The 21,045-nt window shown below is 43.2% G+C and overlaps 1 protein-coding gene and 1 pseudogene across 1 annotated transcript; one reads left to right on the top strand and one right to left on the bottom strand.

Annotated features, from left to right (window-relative positions):
• Window positions 1–528: 528 nt before the first annotated feature.
• Window positions 529–2,649, bottom strand: LOC139379224 (stabilizer of axonemal microtubules 2-like; annotated as a pseudogene).
• Window positions 2,650–5,941: 3,292 nt separating this feature from the next.
• On the top strand, window positions 5,942–10,804 carry LOC139379044 (perilipin-2-like). The gene is made up of 9 exons (XM_071121782.1): window positions 5,942–6,107; window positions 6,435–6,466; window positions 6,828–7,023; window positions 7,463–7,545; window positions 7,856–8,141; window positions 8,437–8,621; window positions 8,831–8,938; window positions 9,127–9,417; window positions 10,190–10,804. Exons 2-9 carry the CDS (start codon window positions 6,437–6,439, stop codon window positions 10,310–10,312), a joined length of 1,302 nt encoding a protein of 433 aa, XP_070977883.1. The 5' UTR covers window positions 5,942–6,107; window positions 6,435–6,436; the 3' UTR covers window positions 10,313–10,804.
• The last annotated feature ends 10,241 nt before the right edge of the window (window positions 10,805–21,045 follow it).

Here is a 21,045-nt window from a genome sequence, read left to right as displayed (position 1 = left end):
TTGTTTTCAGTTTTCCCGTCCCCACTCAGACCACTCCCAGACGGTTTCTTGCTTGAGAAATTGCTCTTTGCTAAGAAGCTATTTTTGTTTCTTTTTGACCATTTTAATTGAAAACAATCACACTAAGGTACTTACCACCCTCACCCAGATAACACAGTAACCAGGATGGAGTGTTACCCAGAAATGATTTGATATTGAGGTAAAAACAGCTGCATTGGGCCTTTAATGGACTGGCTTTTTATTCAGCTCATTAATAAAAACTTCATTGATTATATTGCTGGCACACACATTCTGCTGCATCTGGTGCGTTACTATGCTATATGGTGTCTGATCTTTTACGTTCGTGTCCACATTGTTAACTTATAACATAAAATAGCAAAAAGCTTAACGATGTAATGTTCAAGTAAGAATTTGTGACGTCTTTGTATAAAATAAATAAAATGCACAACTAGCATCACATTTTTAAAAAATGTGACTATAAAACAATACTAAATGTGCTCTATTTGAATAGAAAAATAAGAAAGTCCTCTAGCTAGCTGTGTGTGTACAGAGCATGCAGCTCTTCCTGCTGTGGGAGTAAGGAGACTTGTGGCTGCGGCCAGCTGACTGCCCTGTTTCCTGTATCGAGATGGTCCGGTACAGCCTGTGTCTCCCCCATGGAGCTGTACTCAAAGCCAGGAGGACAGCCATCCCAGGCTGGGCAAGATGGGATCTCCTTGGGCGTGTAGGTGGGGCGACAGACAGAGTCTTCATTCATGGCCTGGGGACTCGGCAGCGTCTGAGTGGGCTTGAAGCTAGTGGCGCGCTGGGCCGTCCTGGGTGTGTATACTGAGTGGAAGGTGGTGGTCTTGGCGAAAGCCCCCTTGGGTTTCTCTAGCTCATCTGCGTGTAAAGTGGGGCGGGGACGCAACATGTCCCAGGTACGGTAGTGCTCCTTCATGGTGGACCTGGTCTGGAGGGGTGCCCTGGCCTCCTTTGTCCAGGCACTCATGGCCAACATGGTCAGCATGAGCTGTGGGCAGACCAACCATAGTGCCCTCAGTTGGGCAGTACACCTCAGCATGGTGCCGGTGCTTGGGCTGCAGGGGCCAGGACTTGTACTGATCATGGAACTCGGTGGTCCCCTGAAAGATTGCCGGGCTGCTCTCCCAAGCCACCTTGGCCCTGAAGGGCTTGACGGGCTTGGCCGGCAGGCCCAGATAGTCCTGCCTGTAGGTGGAGACCCCATTGAGGTAGGCGCTGGTGGGCCTGTAGACGGCCTTCTCCTTGGGCTGCCTGGGCTAGACAGGATGGGACATATACTGCGTCTGGTAGTTGGTGGCGCCATCGAAGGGCAGGGTCTCTGGGGCATCGGGTGCTGGTTTGAATCTCTCCCTGGCCTCGGCTGGGCCCTTGTAGCAGAATTTGTCTTGATAGGTGGTGGTCACCTCAAATTTGCTGTTGTTCAACTTCAGGTTGTCACGCGTCCTGTAGGGTTGGACTTTCTGGATTTGCCATGCTCGAAAATCCTCTGAAAATAATTATGAAAGAGAGGACTTAGTTTCATTTGAAATCTATAGGTTATTGGTATCTGATGACATTCCCGAAGACGCACATACTGTACCTTTGTATAAAGACTGGGCAACCATCTTTGCTGTGGGCGGATGGTACCCATCTGGCTTGGTCATGATGTGCTTCTGAACAGGGTGAGTTGGGTAGTCCCTGACGTAAGTGCTGCTGTGTCTCATTCTCCCATCAGGTGGCACATACAACTTGGTGACCTTTGGTGGCCTCTGGGTCACTTCATGGGCCACGTAGTCTGACCTGAAAGACATTAAAGACGTTACACTCATGACTTGCAACGTGCAGACTGAATGAACTACGCAAACTATTAAAGAGGGAATGTTGTCAGAATCAGAATATCATATCGTCTTTGATGAATTATGTGTTTGTCTCTTACCTGAAAGTGGTCATGTTGGATATCTTTCCTTCCATTGGCTGGTACTCATTCTTCAGCTTCTTGGCTGCACGGACAACAGTGGTGCAGTAGGCAGGGTACTTTTCCTGGTATTCCGAGACCATGCAGCCTGGGGTCAGGACACACGGCTCCTCTGGATGGGATCCTTGTAAACAGTGGTGCTTCCTACCAGGAAAAAGGGATTAAGTGTTGGGATTGGTTAGAATGGCCAAGAGAGTGTGTTGTTGAGAATATGCTTTAGGCCAAGTTGGTGTTCAAAACAGTAATGGAATGTAGTTTTTCTTATCAGAAAAATATTGAAATGATATTGATCTCCAGTTATTTTGTGTCTCAGCTACATTCAAATAATTATTTGCTCCCACACAGCATGGGAATCAAGTCTACAGCCCTTAAACTTGATAATGTCGTTTAATCAGTTCAGTCAGTGTGTTTGCATTCTTTTGGAAGGCATAGCCCTAAGCCTACCCTACCTTCAAGTAAACATGCAATGCAACCCATACCCAGTTTTTTCTTCCTCTCATCAACGATTTATCAGTCATATAGTTTACTCTCGCTATCACCAGAATATAACTCGCACTCCATGCACGATCAGATAGGAACTCCGATGTATTAACGACCGCAAAGTTTAAACATGAATCTTACCTCCTTGGCAAAGGTGGGCATCTCCAAATTCTGGATATACCTTGAAACATCGCCCTCATGGAATATCCCTGCGCATCTTTACGCTTTACGCTCGGGCGTTGTGACCCAATCCATCGTACCAAACAGTTTTGAAATTATTGACCAGAAGAACATGGATTGTGTTGTAGTAGGCTACAAATGAAGTGCGTAGTGACAGAGCGCTTCTAAAAAATAAATGCAAGTGGATTACTCCTTCTCTAACTGGCGCGTTTGAAGCACTGAGCGAAGACCCGGTGCATATTTGATGAGGGTGAGAAGTTCTGGACGCGGCTGTCCTTTTGCTCTGTACTAGAGGATTATTTTTAGGGTTTTTGTGGTAGAAATGGATTACATGAAGTCCAGCTACTTTTAGTAAACAAAAATAGTTACATTTAAATGAATGAACAGCAGATATATAGGTCATTCCATGTCCACTCCAATTACGAAATTGGAGTGGAAATTAATGATTGACATACACTGACGGTACAAAACATTAGGAACACCTGCACTTTCCATTACATAGCCTAACCAGGTAAATCAAAGTGAAGGCTATGATCCCTTATTGATGTCACTTCAATCAGTGTAGATTAAGGGGTGGAGACATATTAAAGGATATTTAAACCTTGAGACATGGATTGTGTATGTGTGTCATTCAGAGGTTGAATGGGCAAGACAAAATATTTAAGTGCCTTTGAACGGGGTATGGTAGGTAGGTGCCAGGCGCACTGGTTTGTGTCAAAAACTCCAACTCTGTTGGGTTGCGTGTGTCTCAAGAATGGTCCACCGCCCAAAGTACAAAGTACAGTGAATGGTCCACTGCCCAAAGGACAATTTGACACATATGTGGGAAGCATTGGAGTCAACATGGGCCAGCACCCGACACCTTGTAGAATCCACGCTCCGATGAATTGAGGCTGTTTTGAGGGAAAAAGGGGGTGCATCTCAACATTAGGAAGGTGTTCCTCTAATGTTTTGTACAGTCAGTGTAGGTTCCCAGTGATAATAGGCCATGAGACATGTTGCAGCAGATTTTGAGTCAGTGTGCGATCTCCATGACCTAGGCCGTGTCGTAGTCACAGTGCTGTCCATCTGTTATCCTTCCCTAGCTGAAAGCACTGGGTGAGTGCACCGGTCGGTAGGGATATTGGTACCTACCCGCAGGTGCATATCTGGCACATGCATTGGATTGCCATGGTTTCGGTGTGTTGACTCGAAGCTCCAGATATATTATTGAATTTTTTTATAACAGTGTTTTGAGAGAATAATGATTCCAAGCTTGCAATTTAATATTTGAGAATGTGCTATTGTTTTTGTGTCATAATTAGGCTTGTTCCACGAGTGTGATCATAGAATTGGAACAAATTCTTTGGATGTGACAGACTTTATGACATTGATATCTGGGCTGTTCTCAATATACTTCTGTGGATTTGTCATAGTGACCTCAACCTATATTAAATCAATTCCATTATGCCATTAATGCATCGCTGGGCATAAGGCCCATAATACAGTACATAGTGAGTGGACCCTAATCCAAAAGCATTTCCAATCTTAGCCTGCAATGTCTCAAAAAGTCCACACAGAGGCAGCCATATCCTGTTTCTTACATTATCAACACAATCATAATCGTACTACCTGCTTGGTTTCATATTACATGATTGAATCACATTGAGAGAGAGAGAGCGAGAGAGTTAACTTTAAACTGTAAAGCTGTGACGCAGTCAAGGAAGTCAAAATAGGACATTGAACTTTGATAACACTTAACAGGCCATTGGAGCTGATTTCACTATCAATCAACATTGAGTAAACATTTATATAAAGTTGGGATTACAAAACCTACCACATCCTGTACAAATACATCATCTTGTCAGTTTCTCATGTCACATGCTAGACATAGCCTAGGCCTAATAACAAAACCCAATGTGACTAAAACCCAAAGTTACACATTGATTTTGCATTGCTGCTAGACAACTTCAACTTGTTCACAAAAAGCTGCATTAGACTTTCCTAATATTTCCAAATGCAAATATCGCTTATTGTCTATGATATGTATAGGTCTAGAGCACCTATAGTATAAGATTCAAGACATCAGTAACTACTAGTACAATGGTGACATCACAAAGTGAATGAAAAAAAGTGATGACATTCATTGTTTGTTCTTGATCCATAGGTTGTACTTTGCTTGTCATCATCACATCATGCTGAGCAATTAAAATGATATGATGATCCATTATGGATTATAATACACTATGTGATCATATCATAGTTCACACCAGTACAGTGTAGTAATCACAAACGTCACTTAGTCATTGGAAGGTTCTAGCCTACATTTTATAACCAGTGACGTAGTGGAGTGTAAACTTTGTTTTTACCCACTTTTTTATTTTGTGAATAGAGTTAACCACCTATTACTATAGATCATTTGGGCTCCCGAAGGGTGCAGCGGTCTAAGGCACTGCCTCTCAGCATCACTACAGACACCCTGGTTCGAATCCAGACTGTATCACAACTGGCCGTGATTGGGAGTCCCATAGGGTGGCGCACAATTGACGGTGTAGGCCGTCATTGTAAATAACAATTTTTCTCAACTGACAATTGCCTTGTTAAGTAAAGGTTACATTTTTTTGTTGTTGATTGATTTATGCCCACCTATTTACACATTGTGTTCAGAATGTATCTTATTTTACCACTACCTCCCTGCTTATAAAAGGCAAAGGAAATGGGGTTTAGTTCAGTTATGTAGAAAATATCTGTATCTTAGTTCAATATCTATTTAAACCAGACGTTTGAGCATGGCCAAAAATAATAGCCAACTGGGGAATAATTAATTGAGTAACACCAAAGTATTGAGTATTTCAAAATCACATGGCATGATGACTCAGCCCAAAGATGAATTACACTTAATTACAGGCATTGTAATTATAGGTACACTGTCCAGGGCCCAATGACTGTACCATACAACCTAAACGTTGTGATAAAAGTATCCATTATTCTGACACCCATGACTGTAAAGACTCAAGTACTGTAAAATCCAGGTTAAATAGCTGGTCAGTCTATGGAATCCTAGGACTTTTTGCTCGGGATATAATCCAAAATGGCCAGCACCTGCTTTTAGGGACTATGATTCAAAGATATTCTCTGAACATAACCAGCATAGAATAGAATCCAAACAGCAGAAAGTTATGACATTGTATGCACTGAAATAAATAGACCATATCACTATGGGATATACACTAGATGTTGACTATCAAGTATAAAGCACATACAATGTATGTCTGACATCATTTATTCTCAAGTGATGCAGGGCAGTTCGTGCCCGTTACCTTTGCCCTAGATTTTTTAGTGGCGACCACGTCAAGTTATGAGCAATATCTCGCGAGAAGCAGATGTTATAAATACGGACGCTGTCTGTTCACTGTCAAATCAAACCTGATATAGAGTGAGTTACTATACTGCTGGGAACATCATTTACCAAAGTTACCCAACAGATTTGGTAGGTACATTTTTCAAAGTTTTTATTATATAGGCTGCTTATGAGTGACGGTGGTTGTGTTTTGTGGAAAACTGTCCGAACGTGAGAGTTCATCTTTCGATTTTGACTGCGCTGCTGTAACCTTTGCTATACTGTATCAATCAATATCACTTGCACTAATGTGTATGCTGTCGTGGGGTATGTCAGAACATACAGAGGTAGATAGTTTAATTCGTCTCGTCAGCAGAAAATAATCATAATCAACTAGTTCTCTTTTTATCTTTTTAATGAAACGACTGATTTAATTTTGTATAACATTTACTTTTCTCCTCTTGCTTATGTTTGCAGACATGGAGTCAGTTGAAGTCGTCAATAATCAGGTTTGACTTTGGGACTAAAGTATCGAAAAATAAAACATGAGAGCAGAATATAACATACACAAATTCAAATAACTAACATGTTCAAGAGGCATTGATAATTACTTTTTTTTATTGATTCTGTGTTTTCTTGTCCAGTATTGTGAAAAATCCTAGCAAGTTACACCGTTTTACACTATACTACTGTAGGCAGGACCAGTATCCCAGACATGGATTCACAATCATTATTTTGCTAATTGCCTCCAGTGGATATGATTTGGGTTGCTCATCCTAACCTCCTTAGCAACCTGTAACCTAGTATTTTTTTGTACTTGAGATATTTTGTTGACCGAGTGTTCTAACATCCACTTTCAACTGTCACCAGAATGTGGTTGAGAGGGTGGCCAGCCTCCCCTTGGTGAGCTCCACCTATGACATGGTGTCCAGTGCCTACTGCACCACCAAGGATAACCACCCCTACCTCAAGTCCATGTGTGAGGTGGCCGAGCTGGGGGTGCGAACCATCACCACTGTGGCCCTCACTGGTGCAGCGCCCATCATCGGCAAGCTGGAGCCACAAAGTAAGAATCTAGCCATCTCCAAATCTATAGCAACCTGGTATACTTTCACTAATGTAGACCTACATAGAGTTTCATCTGTTTGATTCATTGGTAAAATCCAGAGACCTAAAAAAACAGAATAAAATACTCTATTGTGAGATGCCAGAATAAGCACATGCTTATTACTAATACAAAGGTGAACTGCCAAGCCTTTTGTGACGATGAGAAGATCGAGTCCGACTTCCTCATTTGTAAGGAGCATGAAGTCTGGCCAGTCATCTCTGAGCTGTTGCTCAACAACATGACCTTTTACCCAGTAATGTGTAAGGCCTTGCCTTGAAGCAGTAAGACTTTTTCTTTTGTATGTATTTATGTGTAGTGATACAAATTATTACTCTCCCTTCCCAACCTTGAATGTGATACATTTAGCTCATTCTTTTCTGCCTTTTTCTGACCCCAGTTGCCATGGCCAATGACCTGGCCTGTAAAGGTTTGGATAAGATTGAGAAGACCTTGCCAATCCTGCACCAGCCTTCTGAGCAGGTATGTGATGACTCAATGCCCAGTCTTTACTTAGCACTGACTGGCAACGCGACAACACACTTCACAGCGAATCAAGCGCATGCCAGTCAGGGAGGCCAACCGTAGAGGGAGGAGTAATGATTCGTACCCTGGGTGACAACCAGTGACGGGTCACCCATTTGGATCTGGCTCTCCCTGTGTCGTAAAAAAGTGTCTAGTCAGTTAGAGGTCATTTAAAGCACGGGGCTCACTTGAAAATCCAATGTCAACCTCGATGTGATCTCACTTTTTAAATTAAGGATAAACTGAAAATCCAAATATTCCTGTTTAGATTGTTGCCAACACCAAGGATGCAGTGACCGGTGCAAAAGACGTGATGTCTGTCACCGTCACGGGGGCCAAGGACAGTGTGTCCCACACCTTGACTAGCGCGGTGGACCGGACCAGGGGCGCTGTGCAGGACAGCGTGCAGATGACCCGGGCTGCGGTCAGTGGTAGCGTAAACACGGTGATGGAGAGCCGCATGGCCCAGATGGTCAGTAGCGGAATGGAGACGGCCCTCACCACCTCTGAGCGCTTGGTGGACCAGTACCTGCCCCGCACTGAGGACGAGCTGGGTGAGTGTCAGGCTTCTAACTTGTGGCTCAGTGGGCATAATCCTGTACACAATGTTTTCCTACAATCCAAAACATAAATGTTGTCAATGGACTCTGTTAGAAAGTGAATTACTCATAAATCCATTTCCTAGAATGTGTGAAAATATTCACATTGCATGCTAACTTCAAAACACATACAAGGTCAGCATTTATTATGATTACAATAGTGATTTTATAAGGCGCTTGAGGTTTTTTTACACAAAACTTTCAAAGTAATGCAATGCTTTATTTCATGCTCCTATTTTCATCTGGACAGAAATGGAGGCTAAAACGGTGAAAGGGTTCGACGTGGCCAAGGATGCACCTAACTACTATGTTCGTCTGGGCTCTCTGTCTACCAAGCTGCGTAAGAGAGCGTACCACAAGGCCCTGGCCCAGATCAAAGACACCAAGCAGCGCAGCCAGGAGTCCATCTCACAGCTCAACCACACTGTGGACCTGGTGAGTGACATCAAATTGTGGAAATCGAGAACTTGAATTGTCCATAGAATGTGGACATTTTCAGAGGATGAGGAGATGACCTTTCTTTCAAATGATTGAAAATGAAGATCTTATAGATCTCATGAGACTCGTTTTACACTGAGACAGAATACAAACATAATTTTTGTATGGATGGAACATTATATATATTTTTTCCCCAACCCTTTTAGATTGATTACGCCAGAAAGAATATTGACGGCGCTAACCAGAAGGTGAAAGGCAAACTGAGCTCCCTGGTCGAGTGGAAGTCTAATGAAGAAGATGGCAATGAGGCAGAGGTAATGATCACGTTCCAAAGAAAAGTCTCATAAAATACTATTTTAGCCAAGTCATATTGTACATCTACCCTCTGGCAGGTTGCATCTAAATTGCATATTTCAGTTATTTTATTTGGCTAATCATTGGCGAAAGGCTATTTTAATGTGAACATAGATTCATTAAATGGACTTCCTCATTTCTCCCCCAGAACATAGAATCGAGGACCCTGGCGATGGCGCGCTCCCTCACTCAGCAGCTGCAGACAACGTGCCTGGCGCTAGTCTCTGGTCTGCAGGGCCTTCCACAGAACATCCAGGAGGAGGCGCTGTCCCTTAGCCACTCTGCCTCGCAAATCTACTCCAGCTTCAGCAAGGCGTCGGCGTTCGGGGACCTGTCGGATGGCGTTCTAGCCAGCAGCAAGGCCCAGCTGAACAAGATGAAGGAGTCGCTGGATGACGTCATGGACTACCTGGTGAACAACACACCCCTCAACTGGCTGGTAGGTCCCTTTTACCCCCGGCTGGCCCCACCCCACACCGCTGCATCTTCCCCGTCCCAGAAGACACCAGCCCCCGCAGAGGTGGAGATGAAATCCATGGACTCTAAGCACTAGCTGCCTGTTTAACAACTTTCTATCATATCCCATAGTATTATTCCTTCATCAAACATCCCTGAGTCACACGAATGAGCCTGCATTTATTCAGCATGTTGATGAATAAATGTTGATATACTGTTTGACAATATTTAGGCATCCTGACTGAATGTTGCTCCATGTGTGCTCAATAATCTTGCTACATTTGCCCATGCCTTGTCTTATGCAGCACAGTGCTTTTGATACTGTTGTTTTTGACATCATTTTATATCCTGTTGTAATCATAACTTGCCATATAGTAGTTATGTTATGCTATGACTCATGTTAGCGCATAACCATGTATGCTTTCATCTTTATACAAGTCTAATAAATGGGTTAATATATCTGTGTGTTGTCTTGCTGCCTTGAAAATACACCGGTTTGAAAGCATGAGAAAATGGAATTTGGTGTTTTTATACATTGTCGCACCCATCTTCCGCTTCAGTGAATTGTGTGTGTAATGCATTGAGATATCTTGGATATGGAGTTGAGTGATTCAACTAACTGAACAGTAGTGGTATGTTTTTACAGGACTAGGTTTTGCAAGAATGATGCAACCCTCCCTGTATTTATTTGTAGTCTTAAGTCTTACCATTAGGCTGTTTAATTTGTTGGACTTAGTTGCATTTTCCATTGGCAGGTACCAGACTTCACCTTCTCAGACTTGGCCTCGGAACCTGACCTCTCCTCAGTTGAGGACGATGGCATGTCAGATGAGTCCAACAGCAACGAACCCCTATCAGCTCCCCTTGCTCACCAATAACCTGCATTGTCAGATAAATCAAATGTCCACAGGTCATCTGTCTGTAATGCTTAGTTATACTTGAAAATAGATTAATATTTTTGAAATACCATTGGTAGACAATCATAGTAGTTGATTTGGCCAGTGTATTTGAAAGTACACTATGTATTTAAATATGTAGGTATTAAATACGCATGGATTTGAACAAAGGTCTGTTGTTGTGGATTGAAAAAATATTTAGTCGCTGTGAAAGTGACCGCCTCTTCCGTTTTACTTCCATGTCCAATACAGTTTTGAATGGGATTCAAGATATCATAGAATTCATGAACGCAGTCATTTAAGATACCGTTTTTGTGGATTATCTACTGATGCCTTAGCGACAGAATTTTTTATTTTTGTACTTCTTGCACTGAAACGTTTAAAAACTACAAGGCACAGAAGGCGGCCACTTTCCCAGCGTATTTTCATGGCAGGTGTGTGAGCCTTTAAATAAACATTGCAGCTGTACAGTAACCATGGTGTCCTTAGCTGAACATAATGGAAGACAGTGGGATACAGACTAACAGGAATACAACACTCAGTTGCAGATCATTTAGGAGTAAATGTAACCTGTTGTGTTTCAATGATCAGTTCTTTATTCAGTAAAGACACTTACAAACTAAAGAAAAGCTGGGACCACTTTATTTGACATGCTGCTCATAAAGCCTTCAAGACAAAATGTCTAACAAATATGAGGAATAGACATTTACACAAAATCTCTACAAAAACATTGCCAGGAATCCTTCACGTGTCTTCCGATCAGGTCTTAATTCCAGACATTTTATCCTAGTAAAAATTCCCTGTCTTAGGTCAGTTAGGATCACCACTTTATTTTAAGGATGTGAAATGTCAATTTATTTCAGCTTTTATTTCTTTCATCACATGCCCAGTGGGTCAGACGTGTACATACACTCAATTAGTATTTGGTAGCATTGCCTTTAAATTGTTTAACTTGGGTCAAACATTTCAGGTAGACTTCCACAAGCTTCCCATAATGAGTTGGGTGAATTTTGGCCCATTCCTCCTGACAGAGCTGATGTAACTGAGTCAGGTTGGTAGGCCTCCTTGCTCGCACATGCTTTTTCAGTTCTGCCCACATATTTTCTATAGGATTGAGGTCAGGGCTTTGTGATGGCCACTCCAATACCTTGACTTTGTTGTCCTTAAGCCATTTTGACACAATTTTGGAAGCATGCTTGGGGTCATTGTCCATTTGGAAGACACATTTGTGACCAAGCTTTAAATGATGTCTTGAGATGTTGCTTCAATATATCCACATAACTTTCCCCCCTCATGATGCCATCTATTTTGTGATGTGCACCAGTCCCTCCTGCAGCAAAGCACCCCCACAACATGATGCTGCCACCCCCATGCTTCACAGTTGGGATGGTGTTCTTCAAGTTCTGCAAGTTTCCACCTTTTCCCTCCAAACATTACAATGGTCATTATGGCCAAACAGTTCGATTTTTGTTTCATCAGACCAGAGGACATTTCTCCAAAAAGTACGATATTTGTCCCCATGTGCAGTTGCAAACCATAGTCTGGCTTTTTTTTAATGGTGATTTTGGAGCAGTGGCTTCTTCCTTGCTGAGCGGCCTTTCAGATTATGTCGATATAGGACTTGTTTTACTGTGGATATAGATACTTTGTACCCATTTCCTCCAGAATCTTCACAAGGTCCTTTGCTGTTGTTCTGAGATCGTTCCAAAATACATTCATCTCTAGGAGACAGAGCGCATCTCCTTCCTGAGAGATATGATGGCTGTGTGGTCCCATGGTGTTTATACTTGCCTACTATTGTTTGTACAGATGAACATGGTACCTTCAGGCGTTTGGAAATTGCTCCCAAGGATGAACCAAACTTGTGGAGGTCTACATTTTTTTTCTGAGGTTTTGGCTGATTTCTTTTGATTTTCCCATGATGTCAAGCAAAGAGGCACTGAGTTTGAAGGCCGGCCTTGAAATACATCCACAGGTAGACATCAAATTGACTCAAATGATGTCAAGTAGCTTATCAGAAGCTTCTAAAGCCATGACATCATCTTCTGGAATTTTCCAAGCTGTTTAAAGGCACAGTCAACTTAGTATATGTAAACTTCTGACCCACTGGAATTGTGATAGTGAATTATAAGTGAAATAATCTGTCTGTAAATAATTGTTGGAAACATTACTTGTGTCATGCACAAAGTAGATGTCCTAACTGACTTGCCAAACCTATAGTTTGTTAACAAGAAATTTGTGGAGTGGTTGAAAAACAAGTTTTAATGACTCCAACCTAAGTGTATGTAAACTTCCGACTTCAACTGTATATGATATGGTGGTTTTGTCAAGTCACGTTCCGTGGTCAAACTATAGTTCTAGAGGGCCTCCCGGGTGGCGCAGTGGTCTAAGGCACTGCCTCCCAGAGTCTCTGTGCCACCAGAGACTCTGGGTTCGAGCCCAGGCTCTGTCGCAGCCGGCTGTGACCGGGAGGTCCATGGGGCGACGCACAATTGGCCTAGTGTCGTCCGGGTTAGGGAGGGTTTGGTCGGGAGGGTTTGTCTCATCGCGCACTAGCGACCCCTGTGGCGGGCCGGGCGCAGTGCACACTGACCAGGACACACCCGGCTGTTTCCTCCTCCAACCTGGCTAGCTTCCGGGTTGGATGTGCGCTGTGTTAAGAAGCTTGGTTGGGTTGTGTTTCGGAGTTGTAGCGATGATTGGTGACTGGCGGTGGACCATACTGATATTACTCACTGAAACCTGTAAATGTGGCTTTTTCCCGATGAACCCGTACTTTCAGTGAACATGTAAAGTTTCTCTCATGTATGAATTCGCTTCTGTCTGCTAAGATCGCTGTGGGAGGTGAAGCACACACTGTGCAGGAGAACATCCGCCGATATATTGTGAGATCGCAATGCTCACAACTTTTGGGGCGTTCATCCGTGTGTGTTTATGAGTGCACCAACAAGGCACCTGAGGTACGAAACAGTATCTCCAAAAACGGTACACAAGAACTAGTATTCGCTGTTGGTTTCATTCCTTCCCACAGATGGAACAGACAAAAGGTCGCTCCCCAGTGTGAGTGTGTACATGTGATTTCAAGACCTCTGTGTTCCTAAAGCCCCTGCCACAATGTGAGCAAATGTATGGCCTTTCTCCAGTGTGAACTCGATGGTGCTATTTCAGAGCCACATTTGATTGGAACCTCTTCTCACACTGGTCACAATGGAACGGTTTTGCCTCAGAGTGAACTGTTTCATATCGGCGGCAGGGTAGCCTAGTGGTTAGAGCGTTGGACTAGTAACCGAAAGTTTGCAAGTTAAAATCCCTGAACTGACAAGGTACAAATCTGTCGTTTTGCCCGTGAACAGGCAGTTAAACCCACTGTTCCTAGGCCGTCATTGAAAATAAGAATTTGTTCTTAACTGACTTGCCTAGTTAAATAAAGGTTTAAAAAAATGTGTCTCAGGTCAGATTAGTTTTTGTGACCCTTCCCACACTGGGAACAAATGTACCTGTTCTCCATGGTCTTCTTGGCTGAGGAGTTCTCTTTCTCACTGACAGGCAGAGTTGTTCTCAGCTCCAGCTTCTCCAGAGCCCAGGATCCTGCTGTCATCATTCAGATAGTTCTTCCTGACATGCTCTTGGAGGGTAGTCCATTGCCTGTCAGAGAATTGACACTGTGAGCAGGAGAAGCCCTGGGACTGTGGGGGCTCGGCTTTAGCTTGTCCTGCAGGTACAAAAACACAGGAGAGTAAAATGGCTGAGTTCAACGTTCCATTACAGATTGTCGTCAGCAGCTGATGAGACGATAGATAATGTTTTTAATTTTAGTTTTAAAATATGCAGAAAACTGTTGTGCAGTTATAGAAACTGTCCACTACATTTAGTTACGGAGTAGAGTGAGAAATTCAATAACAGCCATTTTTCCAGCCAAATAGGGGAGTCACAAAAAGCTGAAATAAAATTAAATCACTAACCTTTGATGATCTTCATCAGATGACACTCATTGGACTTCATGTTACACAATAAATGTATGTTTTGTTTGATAAAGTTCATATTTATACAAAAAAATCTGAGTTTAGATTGGCGCGTTATGTTCAGTAGTTCCAAAAAATCCGGTGATTTTACAGAGCCACATCAATTTACAGAAATACTCATCATAAATGTTGATGAAAATACAAGTGTTATACATGGAACTTGAGATATATTTCTCCTTAATGCAACCGCTCTGTTAGATTTCAAAAAGCTTTACCGAAAAAGCACACCATGCAATAATCTGAGTACAGCACTCAGACAACAAAACAGCCAAACAGATATCCGCCATGTTGTGCAGTCAACAGAAGTCAGAAATAGCATTATAAATATTCACTTACCTTTGATGATCATCAGAATGCACTCCCAGGAATCCCAGTTCCACAATAAATGGTTGATTTGTTTGATAAAGTCCCTCATTTATGTCCAAATAACTCCTTTTTGTTTGCGCGTTTAGTACACAATCCAAAATCACGACGCTCAGGCAAGTCCATGCGAAAGTTCAGACGAAAAGTTATACTACAGTTCGTAGAAACATGTCAAACAAAAAATATAGAATCATTCTTTAGGATGTTTTTATCATAAATCTTCAATAATGTTCCAACCGGAGAATTCCTTTGTCTGTAGAAAAGCAATGGAGCGTAAGCTAACTCTCACGTGAACGCGCGTCACAAGCTCATGGCACTCTGCCAGACACCTGGCTCAAACAGCCCTTATGAGCCCCCACTTCACAGTGGAAGCCTCAAACAAGGTTATAAAGACTGTTGACATCTAGTGGAAGCCTTAGGAAGTGCAATATGACCACTGTATCTTCAATAGGGCACGAGTTGAAAAACTACAAACCTCAGTTTCCCACTTCCTGGTTGGATTGTTTTCTCAGGTTTTTGCCTGCCATATGAGTTATGTTATACTCACGGACATCATTCAAACAGTTTTTAGGAACTACAGAATGTTTTCTATCAAAATATACCAATAACATGCAGATATTAGCAACTGGGCCTGAATAGCAGGTAGTTTACTCTGGGCACCTTATTCATCCAAGCTACTCAATACTGCCCCCCAGTCCCAAATAAGTTAACCCATCTCCCCTTTATCTACAGTGATGGAAGTGGATTTAACAAGTGACATCAATAAGAAATCATAGCTTTTTTCATAGGTCAGTATGTTTTGTATACTCAGTATCTATGCAAAGTATTCTGTCCTTAATCTCAATACCATTGACGGCCCCTGATGATGGCCGTTTCTGCTGCCCAGAGTTCCCAGCCTCTTCCAGTCTTTTAGTGTCCTCATCACTTTCCTCATTGGTGTCTTCATCTTCCCCGCTGACTTCTTGCTGTCCCTTCTCACCAGCCTTGTTCTTCCCCCCTTCTGTCGTCACATCACTGTCTTCACCCTGCCCTTTCCTCCACCTCTCTGGGTCGGTTTAGACTCCAGTGAGGGAACGAGGAGGAACAACGTGGACAGGATGGTATCAGAATCGTAGAAGAGAACATCTGGAAAAGAGAGAATCCAACCGGCTTACTAACGCTATTCTCTTTCAGGAGAATCCCCCACAAGCATTTACCACAGGGATCCTTACCTTCTTTAAGGTGCCCAGGATGTCTATGATGCTGCAGCAGTGTCTTCAGATGCTCTGGGTCAGGGTCAGGGTCAAGGACAGAGACAGACTGCTCACACTCCTCCAGGTCAGTAGGGGTAGGGCCCTGTCCTCGCCCCAACCAGGGCCCGAACCAGGGAACTCTCCTCACCCCAACCAGAGACCTCTCCTCTCCCAAACCAGGGACCTCTACTCGCCCAAACCAGGGCCAGAACCAGGGCCTTCCCCTCACCCCAAGCAGGGCCTGCTACTCGCCCCAACCAGGTCCAGCTCCTCGCCCCAACCAGGGCCGGCTCCTCGCCCCAACCAGGGCCCGCACCTCGCCCCAACCAGCTCCTGAACCAGGGACCTATCCTCGCCCAAACCAGGGCCTAAACCAGGGCCCGCTCCAACCAGGGCCCTCTCCTCGCCCCAACCAGGGCCTGAACCAGGGACCTCTCCTTGCTCCAACCAGGGCCTGAACCAGGGACCTCTCCTCGCTCCAACCAGGGCCTGAACCAGGGACCTCTCCTCGCTCCAACCAGGGCCTGAACCAGGGACCTCTCCTCGCTCCAACCAGGGCCTGAACCAGGGACCTCTCCTCGCTCCAACCAGGGCCTGAACCAGGGACCTCTCCTCGCACCAACCAGGGCATGAAACAGGGACCCCCTGCACACGTCGACAACAGTCACCCTCAAAGCATCATTACCAATCGCTCCACAAAAGCCACAGAGCAAGGGAAACAACGACTTCCAAGGTCTCAGTGAGAGTGACGTCAACGATTGAAATGCCACTAGCACGCACCGCTAACTAGCCAGCCATTTCACACCGGTTACATAAGCATGCCTGAAGAATGGAGAAAAACACAGCCCAATCCCACAGGACCCCTCCTCTGTTGATACTTACGGATGTTTATTTGTAAATATACGGATGTTACGGATGTTTATGTGTAAATATATATTTTTTACCTACATGTCAAGCAAGTTTACAAATGAATGTCGACATGTTTTAGATGATCTAATAGGGTGGAGGTTGCTGAGGGGAGGACGGTTTATAATAATGTCTGGAACGGAGTAAATTGAATAGCATCAGACACATGGAAACCCTGTTTGATACCATTGCACTTATTCTGCTCCAGCCATTACCACGAGCCAGTCCTCCCCAATTATGGTGTCACCAACCTCCTGTGAGTGGCATCAGTACTGTGTAAAGTTGAGCACTGGCAGCATCTCCTCCAGTCTGTCAAAGAACTGCCACACCAGTATCTGCAGCGCTGTATCATACCTAGAGCTGTACTGCACAGGGAACACCTCCAACACAGAGATAGAGTCATTATGTAGTTTAAACCCAGGCGTACCGTAAGTAGTAGTCAAATCATACTCAATATTCCCCTCAAGGTCATTCTAGTCCTTTGAAGCAAGGATTTGTGACATGATCTAGACATTAGATATTATCTCACCTGAAGTGTTCCCTCTTCTAGCAGTGTTTGGACCAACTCCACTTCTTTATCTGTTGATGCCTCCACTTCTTTATCTTTGCTCTGAATATGCAATCACACACAAAACAATTGCAAACATCTGCAACTAGGTAAAGCAGACTTGCCTTTAACAGACTGGTGTGTGTTACACATATTGCAGGTTAAGTACCACCTCACGCATTGTGCATGAATGGATTCTGTCTAGGTGGGGCTGGATGGTTTTGTACCCAGCTGGGTTAGACTACACACCACCACAAAATTCAAGAACAAGCTGAAACAGGAGATGTATGTATTTTATATACTGAGGAGACAAACTGAGGAGTCAAATATGTAACTGATAAGGAGTGAATACAAGGCTTTCAGGAAATTGTGACGAGAGCGATCTTCGGTCACCATCCCATGTCTGAGATCCAGGGGCGAACAAAAGTCTGAATTTCACCCCCGACCCTACACCATTCTCCACCCTAAACACTTCCACCCATCTCACCCTCACTCTCAGTCCCAGGATGAGATGGACCCTCTGCCTTAAGGTCAGCAGCTCCGGAACCATCTCTAGTTACCAGTCACAAACTCCTCCAGCTTCCCATACTGCATCATGTCATGCTGCTGAGCCACTTGCCACATGAAAGCAGACTTCAGATGTAGTGGTGGCACCAGGAGATGTAGGGAGGATAGAGTGAGATCAGCACCTGTTATCAGAGGTGGAAGTTCCTGTCAGTACACTCCACTGTTTTGGTGTGTCATACAATTAGTTGTAAACAATGTTGTTATATGTTTGAAAGTACAATGTCAGTCCTTACATTCTCTCTTTAGCTAGCTAGCTATTTCTACATTAATAAAACAACAATTCAACAAACCTGAAAATCTTGATGTAGGGTCCATTTCCTCACTCACTTGGGGAACTTTCCAATTAGCTAGCTAGCAGGTGCGGCAAAACGTGGTTTTAACGTCTTAAATGTTATGCATTGATTGTCAACAAAACATCACGGCAAGCTGTCCTGGCCAGTAAACAATATTTCGCCATAAGATAGGGTTTGAATATTTTCTGAACTACTTGGCTTAGCTTCTCACAATCATTTAGCTAACTAACTGCTTTATATTCTTCGGATGTCGGATATTTCTTCTTAATTCTTATTTTTTGCCACGCACATTTTTTTTCCCGTGGTATGGAGCAGAGCTTTCCATTTGCCTTTAGCTCACTGAATGAATGTGGTGTGACCCCTCTCTGGTGTGTCACGTAAACTAAAGGAAAGCACTGGAGGCATAAACCTTTGGAAACGGGGTTACTTCTCAATAGTTTGTGAATTCCTCTCTTTAGCTTTTTCTTATCGGTTGAAGTAAGGTCATGTGGATATTATCTTGTTTGGCATTATTTAAACATATGTTGTTGTTTTTATTTAAATACCAGCACACCATTCGTATAGATGCTTAGACAAAACGTTATTATAAATGATAGGTAGCAATTATTGGGCCTCATCAACACACACACATCTATAACGTCATGTACAACATACATGACATTTTAATATGTCCAGGAGGAGTTTTTCCTACTGTCCATCATAATCGATTACATCAGACAACGGAAAGTCACATGAGCAATTAAACACAAATATGGATGAAGAAAAGGTAAGCGACTTCCAACACATTTCATTATCAGAAACTATATGACTATTAAACAAAATATATTGCAATAGTTATGAGAATCACAATTATATAGCCTAGGTCTAGAGATATGATGCTTTCAAGACAACTGGAAACTCAAATAGTGACTTCAGTGATTTCAGAGCCCTGTCTTGTCTACACTTGACACTTACGTGGGACTTCTGCTATCAGAATAAGAAGATTGCATTAAAATACAGGTCTAGATGCAAAAAAAAGTTGCGTTGTGGTCTGATTGTGTTCAGATCTGTCTGACCACTTCGGGTGGTGGTCAGGGATGCATTGTGTGCGGGTTTCTCCCCAGTCTGGATGCAATCAGGCTACCGAAAGTGCATGCAGTGGGTGACGTCATCAGCACTTTTTATTATAAAGTTGGAGGAAATACTTTCCTAGCGTGTGGGGAATGTTTTCCAGCCTCTTAAATTCTAGCCAGCTAGCTAATATTTAGAAAAACTATTTTTTATTTGGCTAGAGTTATGCTAGCTCATTCCCTTTAGCGTTGCTTGCTAGCTAGCTACAGAGGTTAGCTGGCTACTTAGCTACAGTAGTTAGCTTCTGCCATCAGTTGCTGTTGTGTTATATTTTACCTACTCCACCGTTTTTAGAACCCATATTGGCATTTTAATATAGTGCGGGAACGGACACAATGTGGACATGGTAGACACATTTCAATGTAAATGTAGACGCAGGACGTGTTCAGAATTCCATGATCAGAACTCCATTATCAGAAAACAAAAGCTGCATGAACTGTCAAGTCTAGACGCCAGAGGATGATCCTAGAGTTTCCGATTTGGAATTCCAACATGGATGACCATACAATTTATTTTTTGCCCAGTCGGATCCTTGTTTTTTTTCCCCAGAGCTCCAGTTGTTAAATCAAATCGAATCAAATTGTATTTGTCACATGCGCCGAACACAATAGGTGTAGGTAGACCTTACCGTGAAATGCTTAGTTACAAGCCCTGAATGCACTGAAGTCGGATGCCGGAGATGTCCATGTTCCCAGTTGTCTTGAACACTGCATAATTTCACAATTTTTTTTGATATGTCTGGCTAATGCAAATCATAGTTGACACTTATTGTACTTTGCTCAGAGAACCTAATTTCTACCCCTGAAAATAACTATATACACCGATTTGGTTTACTTAGGCTATGACTGAACTGTGCCTTTTGTAGACTAGTCTTGCAATGGAATCGCCTAGCCTATGCTAAGTACCCATAGTATCATTTATTGTACATTCAAAAAATATAATCCAAGTATAAGAACTTACACATTTTGAGCTATGGGTTGCACATGTCCCACACACACACACACACACACACACAAGCGCGTTCGTCTTAACTGCAGCCCCACTTTTTTGCTTTAACTTGAGTGTTGGGTACTGCACTGTGGTGCTGAACGTCAGATTGCGGGATTCCAATTCAGTTGCTGTCCACTGGAATGGGGCTGAATCTCCTATCGTGGCTATTTGCTTGTTGTTTAGGCCTACTAATTAGCACCATCAAAGTTTTAAGCCTACTCCTGTGACAAAGTCACTGCTAGGTCTTCAAAATACGGTATGAACATGGTTCGTAGCATAGGAGGCTGCTGTGGGGAGAATAGCTCATAATAATGGCCGGAACGGAGCAAATGGAATGGAAACCATGCGTTTGATGTATTTGATACCATTCCAAATGTTCCGCTCCAGTCCTTAACATGAGCCCGTTCTCCCCAATTAAGGTCCCACTAACCTCCTGTGTGTAGACATACAACATGGGGAGTGAGGTACAGCAGAAACATTTCTTTAAATCAATGACCAAGTTTAACTTTTATGAATAGGTTGACTTGAAGTTGGAAGTGATGAAGGAAATTGTCACATGGGCCTAACTGTGTGGAACCAGTTATTGGGCCTATGCCTACAACACAAGTGTTATTATGACTACAGTAGGCTATTTTAAATGGGACATGGTTGCATGGACTTCAATTCCTGTCCAGGAATTGTCACA

Source organism: Oncorhynchus clarkii, chromosome 21, assembly GCF_045791955.1.
Source record: "Oncorhynchus clarkii lewisi isolate Uvic-CL-2024 chromosome 21, UVic_Ocla_1.0, whole genome shotgun sequence".
Lineage (NCBI taxonomy): Eukaryota > Metazoa > Chordata > Actinopteri > Salmoniformes > Salmonidae > Oncorhynchus > Oncorhynchus clarkii.
Note: the sequence above shows the minus strand (reverse complement) of the source record. Positions and strands in the feature narration are given on the sequence as shown.